Source organism: Fulmarus glacialis, unplaced genomic scaffold (genome assembly GCF_000690835.1).
Source record: "Fulmarus glacialis isolate BGI_N327 unplaced genomic scaffold, ASM69083v1 scaffold40337, whole genome shotgun sequence".
In the NCBI taxonomy this organism is placed as follows: domain Eukaryota; kingdom Metazoa; phylum Chordata; class Aves; order Procellariiformes; family Procellariidae; genus Fulmarus; species Fulmarus glacialis.
The window spans coordinates 1-9,857 of record NW_009223269.1 but is presented as its reverse complement, the minus strand read 5'-3'; the positions used below and the strand labels follow the sequence as shown (position 1 = coordinate 9,857).

The following is a 9,857-nucleotide window of genomic DNA, read 5'->3' as shown; positions in this document are numbered from 1 at the left end:
TGCCAGTGAGTAACAGATTTGGTACACATACTCCTCCTCCATAAACCCAAATGAAAATGTTTCATTGCACATGAGAAGAAATCAGGAGGACTACTCCCCTTTCACTGAAAAAGACTGGTTTGGGACGAAAAAAAACCCAAACCACTTAATTTTGTGTTTTTCGTGTGCTTTCAGACTCCCACTGTAGTCAGAATAGACTTTGAAAGGTATATTCACCAATCTCTTTTCCTAAGTCATACTCCTATTCATTTAGCTTAATCTCCAGTTGAAAAAGGTCTGAGAGTGTATCTAAATAACTGTTGTTAAAGTTTTTTATGCACCCCGTGGTTACTACAGTATTTGGCAAATATGTCCTCTGTTTCATGAAGAGCTCTAGCGGTATTTTGAATTCCGGACAAATACACATTTATATATTGTATATACAGCTATATAATTAAATATTCTCAAGTGAGATATATGATATATGTATATGTCTCAAATGAACACAGCAACAATGGTATACATATCCGGCCATTTCTGCAAATATAGCTGTGGCACTGAATCCAGTAGGAATTTTGCCTGAAATTGCTTGCAAAACTAACTAGACTATGCAACCTCAGGTGGATACTAGAACTAGCACCAGTTAGGCAAATGTCAGTATTGATGCCAGCTCTGCACTGCATTATTGACACTGCTGTCACTTGTCCTCACAGAGATGGTGAAGACTACAGTCCAGCAAAACACTTTAGCAGGTCCTTCATTTTATTCGCAATCTTTTGTTTTAATAGGACTACTGACATGCTTAAACCAAGAAATATACTTATAAGCTTTGTATGACTGGAATTTAATGTCCATTGATCCTCTAGTCCAATGGCTTGTTCATGCAACTAGCCTCACTGGCATCAGCAGGACTTTTCTTGTATGAGGAATGTTTAACTGAGGGACCTGGGAATGCTTCTGAGCTCCTGACCATATAAGACCTATGCACACACAATTTCCTCTAAGTTCTCTAAACTGGTTTGCGGTGTGAATAACAAGCGGATCAAAATCTTGGCTTGAGCTCCAGTACAAACCTGATATTCAATTTTTATGTGATCTAAGAGTTCTTAGAATGGGAGAATGTTTCTTAGTTCACTGGAACTGACTCTTGTCTTCTTATTATTCTGTCCAGCATTGAGCTCAATTTCAGTACACACTCAACAATCCTCAATGAAGTTCCCTACAGATGTCTCACCTACTATTTGCCTTACTTTCATTATTTTCCTTTGCTGCCCTTCTGGAAGCGCAGTGGAAACTGAGGGAAAATGGTAAGCAGTCTTCAGTTACTGAGATCTACAGTTGACTGTAGGATACAAGGGTATTTCAGAATTATACTTGTGTCCACAAGCACAGAATTTGTTAACTATAGTGTCTTAGGCCAAAGTTGTTCTTATTTGTTTGTGAATAACTAGCCAACTAATTGGTATTAATGGAAGAAATATTTAGAAGTCCTAAAATGTTGTACAACAGCCACTCTGAATATTTGCATTAGAAACTGTCTTATTTCCTATCCCCTGTTCTCTTGTTTCAAAAGTTTCAGTCATGCAGTCTGGAAGCAGAAACAGTATCTTGTGACTTAGGTAACAGCCCACAAATAAACAAGTGAAGAATTAATTGTCAAAAAGAATATTTCACAGTAAAACCTAAAACCTAGAAATATTTTATCCAACTTTTCTGGTAAATAACTTAAATGTAAATACCTTTGTAAAAATACAGGGTCAGTAATAAACAAACGAATCTTTTGAGTAATTTACCAGAAAATTGGGCTAAATTCAGATAATCAGGTTTACTGTTCTTATTCACCCATTGTAGCTCCATAATCCAGGCTGTCTTCGATGCGATTATCCAAAAAGAAGGACCCTAATCAACATGAGAAAAGCATTCTGAATCTGATTGTTTTATTTGTGAAAAGTAATTAAATTATTTTCCCCCGTAACTTTACATTAAAAAATTATTTATCCTGTGGGTTCCCTGGGCAATACCATGGTGCTGAAAACTGCAAATATGTTTGTCAGTATTGAGAATAATCTTTGTGTTTGAAGTCTGTAAGATTTACCTTGCCTGTGCTTCAAATATCCATAAGCAGTTTGGTAAGCTTCCTAGAGTTGCATGTTTTCTGCCATTTTAGATTCAGTTTGTTTCTTCTTTGTGGTAAAATCTTAAAGCTCTCATTCCGGTAGTGAAATGCTCTGGTGAAAAGGTCTTAGAGCTCACTGGAACTCTGATTTCCTGAGCTGAGTGCTTGCTGTGGTGTTGACACACTAAGAAACAAATTTTTGCCACTTCTTGCATGTAGAAGAGTCTCTGAGGGTACTGAACATGGCTGGGGAGCCTGTGACAGCAGTAGTATATCTGGGCAATGACAGTTAAATTTCAGAACTGTTGCCACACAGAAGTGTAGGTGAAGTTCTTCAGCCAACCACAGCAAAGAGACAAGAGAAGATAATGTTTCTTTAATGGAATTGTTCCAAGTTACTTTGTTATGTGGTACGTCTTCTAGTTTGGAAAGACAAGCAGGGCACTTCAGAGTTACAAGATGGCATTTAGAAGACCACATCTCCCTGTTGCAGTCCACTTAGCCCTGCTGCAGCTCAGCGATCCCGTCTCTTAGTAATTGCTTCACTGGGACCAGGGTGATAGGAATACAGATTGTTCCCTGCAGAAAATGGAAAACAGCATCAGCTACAGGCAAATACGAACCACTTACCCAGAGCTCTCCTCCTTCTCGTTGCTCACTCACAGACCTTTGACGCTGAAGAGGGCAAAGCGTCATAGTTTTGCACCGCAGCAAAGCACCATGGTACGGAGTGGTTTTACATGCCATTCTGTGAGCAAAGGCCACAGGTCACGTGCAGGAGGAACACCTGGGCTCAGTGTGTCCTGGCATCCTCACCTTTAAAACAAAGGTACCTGCCTACTTCCCACAGTTATGAACCACTGTAAGATTGTTTGGGAACATGGAAAAAAATCAGTTCTTCCATTAAAATGTCATCCCTGTTGATCAGCAGGTTCTAGATACACTGTAAATTTCTAAGTTGAACCTCTTCTTGTAGTAAAGATTTCTAGGTGATTGTGAGGCCTTGGGCAAGAAAGCCAGAGATTTGTTAGCAGTTTTCCTGGAAAGTAGAGCTGAAAAAAAGGGCTCAGTTCAATCTTCATGCTGTTAAGTATGAATAGCTGCTAACATGCCTTTCTCTGCAATGTCCAGTGTATGTCATAGAATCAGAGTGGAATGATGAGACACCAGCTAAACGAGTGCAGCTCACCTGTAACACATCTGATGAAGCACTGCCAGTTTACTGGAAAAAGGGCACCGAACTGAAAGGAACTGGAAAGACTCTGACTGCCGAAGTGAAAGAGTTCCCAGATGCTGGCAACTACACCTGTCTGACAGCTGATACCCATGAAATCGTCAGCTATGATTTCTTCCTTATAACTAAAATAGACTCCAATGGGCAAATGATAAGGTCAATTCTGAAAAGCTTTAAAGGTACGGTCATAAGATGACGTGATGTATCTTGCTCAGCTTTGTGCATTGGAGCTTTGTGAGGACCAGAGGGAGCTCTCTGGAGAAATGCATGAGAAATATCCCTTTAAAATGGATCCTCTTCAAATGCTTTACTGGCAATGAAAGGCAAATCATTACTTTTGTGGGTCTGTATATGGTGCAGCTGATAAGCAGCATAGGAATCGGCTGCCATGGGATTAATTTAGGACTCTCTAGACCTATAGGATGGAGTGATAGTAGGAATGATTAGATAGAGGATAACATCAATATCACACCTCTGCTTTTCTGGTGGGGGAGCAATTGACTTGCTTTGCCTTCATCTCACAGACTGAGCACTCAGAAAGGGTTTGCAAAACCAGGGCTGCATGAGCTGACAGAACCAGGGACTGACCTGGATTTTAAGTGCTGTCATTTGGGCTTCTCCATTCATGATTAACCTATTGCAACAAGCCTGTGATGTTTTGCATTTTCTGCATGAACTTCACTCATCTATGTCTCATACTGCAGTCCCTCACTGTAGTGTCAGGAACTTACGAAAGGCTTTTTCCGTGGGTCCTGGACCCACGTATCAGATGCAGTAGGCTGGTCTGCCAGTCAGCTACATCCAGGATACAGTATAGAGTTCTTGATAGTCTGCAGTGCTGGGCAACAGAAACGAAACACGCCTCATTCTGAGACCTCATTCACTTCTCACACTGGAAACATTCCCCATCAAGTGCCCCAGTGTGTGAAGGCGTGAGATCACTGCGTGCACTCTTATGCACACAGGAAAAAAATACAGAGGTTTGCCAACTGAATAGCTGCAATGTTTCTTTGTGAAAGGAACAATGGGTTTGTCTTTCTAAATCTCTTACTGACAGCTATCTGCAACAGCTTGGGTATGCTCTAGCTCCTGTCAATAGCCACGTAGATGTGCTTAATGTTGTGCCATGTAAACCAGCCTTCAGCCACTAGCTGTGGTTATATGGCTTTTTAACTACAGGTGGCTGCCCAAGGGACAGTATGAGACTGCATCTGCCTATGTACCCACCACCTGCCAAAGTAGATGGGAGTCTGTTGAATAAGTTTTCTCTCTGCTTTGACCATTTTGGCAAAAAGAGTAAATAAATCATGTTTCCTTTCTTCTTCATCTAGAGCCAAGCAGGACATTTTTAAAATGTGAAGCAAAGAACTACTCTGGAATTTTCATATGTTCATGGATGACAGAAAATGAGAGTCCAAATGTGAAGTTCACAATCAGAAGTCTAAAAGGGTAAAAGCTTGTACTTTCCTTAACAACCTCATAGTAAGGCCGGAACAGCCCTTTGTGTTACTCTGTGTAGGAGATCCTGGATTTTAGGTTACTGAGGACATGTAGAAGGTGAGGAATCCCACTTCCAGAGTCTGAACATCTGCAAAATATTTTGCGCCATTACTGGGACTAACTTAACTAATAAGGGCATGGAAGTTGCTCAGAAATTAATAAAGACTTGAAAATGGAACAACTCCCACTGGACTGTTACAGCTGCTTACAGTACAGCCACAGAACAACTTAAGCAATAGCAAAAACAGTTCATGCAGGGGAGAGAGAGGAAGTTGAGCCAAAAGCAGAAACAATCATAGCGCCGAGTCCCTTTGCAGCAGATCCAGTGGAATAAAGGGAGTGGGAGGCTGCACCCACTGCAAAAGCCACATGTCCACTGACAAGTCTCTGTTGAGGAACACTGCAGAAACCTGCGAGGGAAATATGTGACGGGAACCTTGTGGGGATTTCCTACCCACCACTACTCTTTGGGGTTTCTCCAAAACATGGAGTGCTTGAGCAAAGGTTACTTCAGTTTCTTAAAAGAAGAAACAACTGCAAAGTGTTTTATTTTGCTGAATACAAACATAGAACCAGATTCAGGTAGTTCTTTATAGATGGCTTTTGTTATTTATTTCCCGATGGATACATTTTAACCTTCCTTATTTCTTTCAGCAAGGTTTTGGAAAGGGCTAAGGAACAAAGTAAGATACTAGAGCTTGTCATGGGACAGCGGTAATAAGAAATGAGATATCTTGTTTTAGGTTTAAACACTAATTCCTTCTGCTAAGGCAGGGGGGCTTTTGTGATTTTAGCACTGAAAATGTAAGAACTCCCACTGAACTGTTTCTGCAGCTGTTGAAGTGCAGCCGTAAAATGATACAGGCAACAGCAAAACATTACCTCACCAACTACGTTATCATTGTGGCAACAAATTCTCAGAACAAACCAGCATTTCCAGTACTTTTCTCTGTTCTGTATTCAGCTCTCAAGGAGACGTAACCTGCAGCAGCCCTGTAGCTCACACTGATAAATCAGTGACTGAATACACAGCCCAGTGCCAGAAAGAAAACTACTGTCCATTTGCTGAAGAGCACCAGCCAATCGAGATGTTCCTGGAGGTCATTGACGAGGTGGAATATGAGAACTACACTAGCAGCTTCTTCATCAGAGATATCAGTGAGTAGACCAGGAATCATGATTAATTCTTAGCTTTATTCTTGCTGCTGATAGTGGAAATAACAACAGTAGCTGATCAAACCAAGCTTGGGAATCCCTGCCCTAATCTACTGTAAATCTGTATCAAGCCCCCAGTTACAGGAACAGGGGAAAACAAACCTTAACAGCAGTCTGGAAGAGGATGAGGAAGTGAAGAAGCAACATCTCCCTAGCTTGTGACCTCCAACCCCCTCACCCCCACATCTCCCAGAAGTTTCTGTAGCCTTCTCTACTAGAAGGACATGTTTTGGAAGGGGTATGTGGGAGAAGCCAGAGAATAACCAATAACCCAGCAGGCTCTTCTCTGAGAACTGCAGATTTACTCAGATAATGGTTAACGCTATGTACGCTTCCCTCCTGATCCATTCTTACAGATGGGCATCCAGGGCAGATTAATACAAACTGACAGGAAATAAGAGGACCAGTTGTGACCATGATGCCACAGGGCACAGGAAAATGAAGCAGCATCCTAAAGAAACAGATGTTTTGCTAAATGCCCTAACGGTCAGCAGGGTTGAAGATATTCCTCTGGCAAAAAAAAAGAAGGATCTTACCCAGAGAGACTTTGGGAGTGTACTTAATTTTCTGTAAGAAGCATACAAGGCAGTTCTTACACATCATGTCTACTCTTCTCTTAATCTCATGGAGGCTCCCAAAGCTGATTCCTATAAAACTATCAACAGTAGTACACCATCTGATATTATGTTGCTAATGTGAATTAATTTCTTCTATATTTGCTCTTGCAGTAAAACCCGACCCACCCCAATGTCAGTATGTGGCCACAAATGGAACAGTGACCTGGACATATCCCAGAACATGGAGCACACCAAAGTCCTACTTCCCTTTGACTTTCAGGGTCAAAGTTGAAAGTACAAAGAAACGCAAAAGCCAGGTAGAGATACAATATCTGAAACACGATTTTCTTGCTTGAACAGACAGTATAAATAATATAAACTTCGTATGAAAGAATCATGGACTAGAATAAAAAAAAAAAAAAGGATGCTGAGACCCAAATGTGGCAAGGTTCTGTCTTGGCAGAAAAAGACCTCCTTCCCAGTTCTTTGAGCAGTAAGATCTAAACAACACACTCTGGGGTGGATGCAACCCTGATGTAACTGGGGAGATAAAATCGTGCCCAGCATTGCATAGATGTGCTAGCGTGAGAAAAGTAATTACTAATTCATTAGTAGGCTGTGTGGGTCCTAATGTGGGAAAATCCCAATTTCCAAATCAAGAAGTCTAGGATTTGTTGCACTGATTTCCTTGTATGTTGTTTGTACCTGGGCAGCTCAGACTTTCTTTATAGGTGAATGGCAAATAAGGAATCAATGACTCATTTGGTAGCATTTCTGTGGAGACTGGCGAAGACTACCGCTCACTTTCCAGTTATTAGTTAATTGTTAACTAAACATTGCTACTCTGTATTAGTTTTAAATCACAAAATGGTTTTGCTTCCTTTGCTAGTGCTCATGGATACACTAAAGGGTGCACGACAGCAGTATGGCAATTTGCCTAGGTTGGCAGAGAAATCAACAGCAGAACTGGAAAAAAATATGCAAACCAGTTGACCACAGTGCTGGTCCTTAACTGCAGTGCTGCTCTTCCTTGGTCCAGCAATCAGAAAAGTAAACAACTGTGGTGATCATTCCAGTTTGTCAACTGATTAAACCGAAGACACTAGAGGATGTTTTTTTCTATGTGAAAAAAATAAGCAAGCCCGTACCAGCAGATGGGGCCATTCCCCTAGTGCTGACTGCTTGATTTTAGTAGGGTTGTCTTGGACAGTCGGTTAGGTAGGGAAACCAGCGAGTCTATGGAGTGCTTCTTGTACCTGCCATGAGTCCTCAGTGGAAATTTCAACGATACTGAAAATCAGCAACTTCTGCCTTTTAGGGTTCCCATTCTGGGAGAAGAAGGAAAAAGAGAAAAGCCCAGATAAACAAATAAACCCTTTGTTTTAATGACTGTTTCAGTTTGGGGTTTGGATCACTTTACAACAGTAACTTCAGTGGGGAGTGGGCTTTTTAGTTTGTTTCTACTGAGGCTCGCGTTCTCACAAGTCCTCATGAACTTTGGTATCTGTGGGTGAAGATTGGTGCCTTTGAAACAACAGACTACCAGTGGGTTTTTTGAGTTACATGTTCTTGTTGCAATCTGCCTGGCACTTTATTGTATGTTCTGCGTGACCTTTACAATCCGCTGATGGAGCTGTGCCCTGTTCATAGGTCTATGATGCTGATGAGCAGTCTATTCAGATTCCAGTGACTGGGCCAAAAGACAAGATCTCTGTGCAGGCCAGGGATCGCTATTACAACTCATCCTGGAGTGAGTGGTCTTCACTTTGCAGGTAAGACTCAAAGAACCTTCTATTGGAGGAGCAGGGATGATTCCTTACCTGGGAGAGTAAGGAGTCTATGAACTACTTCTGCTTCTTAAATACTCATTTATTTCACATTTCCTCATAACCATTTTTGCCTCCTGAACATTTTTTCATGAACTGTCTGTAAGAGAATAAACATGTACATGTATTGGGCTGTCTAAACGATGATTCTCTTAAAAAAAAAAATGAGGAAACAATTAGAATCCATTTAAATCAGAGAGGAAACAATGGATGTAGGTTCATGGACATGGGTAGTGTTCTACCTAACTAGGCAGTTATAAAATATTCTTTAAGAAATACATGAGCATTTGGCCATTGCTAGTGTAACCCATGCTGATTTTTATCCTTTCTGTTCATTGATAGCTTATGAATCAATGTTGAGCGTCCAAATACAACAGACAATCCATACACAGCCAAGTCTTACCAGTAAAATGAGAAAGAGAGTGAGAGAGAGAGAGGGGAGATATTTGCTATTAGAAAGAAAAGCTATTAGCAGCTTCTGCTAGTCCTAGGAATGGCTGTTTTCTTATTCTATGAATTGATTAGCATTCTCTGACAGCTCTAAATTACTCTCAGCCTAGCTTTCCAGGTCAGAACATATTTTTAAATACGGAAATAGCCTCCTTCAGATCAACACCAAAAAGAATTATGCAGATTTTTTTATCTTCTTCCTCTCTTCTGTTTTGTAATTTTGGGGTGGTTTTTTTCAATTAGATGTAGATGCAAATCTCTCTGACCTCTAAGTTTCCTGAGTCACACTGTTGAAAAGTTGTAAATTTGTAGCCCTATTGAAACACTTGAAATGAGATCACACTGTTCTGTGGATCCAGTCTTCACTGGTACCAGGGCATTTATAGATACCAATGGGAACTGGAGGAAGTTTTCAAAAGGGCCGTAGCTGGACAGGTGCCTAACTCTCATCAGTTGAAGCTGAATCCCTAATCCCCATCAGACATAGGAACTTCTGAGCCTTGCATTATGTGGTCCTGAGTCCTTTAGAGAAATTGAGTGGTGGCATTTCACTAGATGGCTCTGACCAGCAAAGCTTTATTGAGAAATGGACTAAAAATCTAGGTCTGAGGAAAATAAAGATAATTCGAATGTAAATTTCCTTTCCCTTATTTTACAGATAACCAGTAAGAGATTCTAGGAGAATGGCACAATGCTCCTAAAGAAAGCAAAGAATGAATTAGCACAAGAATATAAGCATAATCAGAAGAAAAATTTGCATTCGAGATTGTTAAGAAGCTATAACATACCTTTTTTTGTAATAGATTAATACGGTCCTGATTTTGGCAGCTGTTTAAAATTCCTCAGATTTGAGTAACACCTTTAGCATACATCATGTTATATTAACATGTATAATATCTGGATACATTGCTGTCAGCTATTATTGTACGTTCTGCATATTATTGTATCACATTTATTTATTTATCTATCTATTTATTTAT

At 40.5% G+C, this 9,857-nt stretch overlaps 1 protein-coding gene across 1 annotated transcript; it reads left to right on the top strand.

Annotated features, from left to right (window-relative positions):
* The first annotated feature begins 1,204 nt into the window (after positions 1-1,204).
* Positions 1,205-8,404, top strand: IL12B (interleukin 12B). Its single transcript, XM_009581749.1, has 6 exons — positions 1,205-1,286; positions 3,227-3,508; positions 4,661-4,778; positions 5,794-5,987; positions 6,773-6,918; positions 8,252-8,404. Exons 1-6 carry the CDS (start codon positions 1,205-1,207, stop codon positions 8,375-8,377), a joined length of 948 nt encoding a protein of 315 aa, XP_009580044.1. The 3' UTR covers positions 8,378-8,404.
* The last annotated feature ends 1,453 nt before the right edge of the window (positions 8,405-9,857 follow it).

Coding starts and splice junctions, on each gene's coding strand:
- IL12B (XM_009581749.1), top strand. CDS start 1,205: ATGTCTCACCTACTATTTGCCTTACTTTCATTATTTTCCTTTGCTGCC. Junction 3,509..4,660: donor AATTCTGAAAAGCTTTAAAG/GTACGGTCATAA, acceptor TTCTTCATCTAG/AGCCAAGCAGGACATTTTTA. Junction 5,988..6,772: donor CTTCTTCATCAGAGATATCA/GTGAGTAGACCA, acceptor TTGCTCTTGCAG/TAAAACCCGACCCACCCCAA.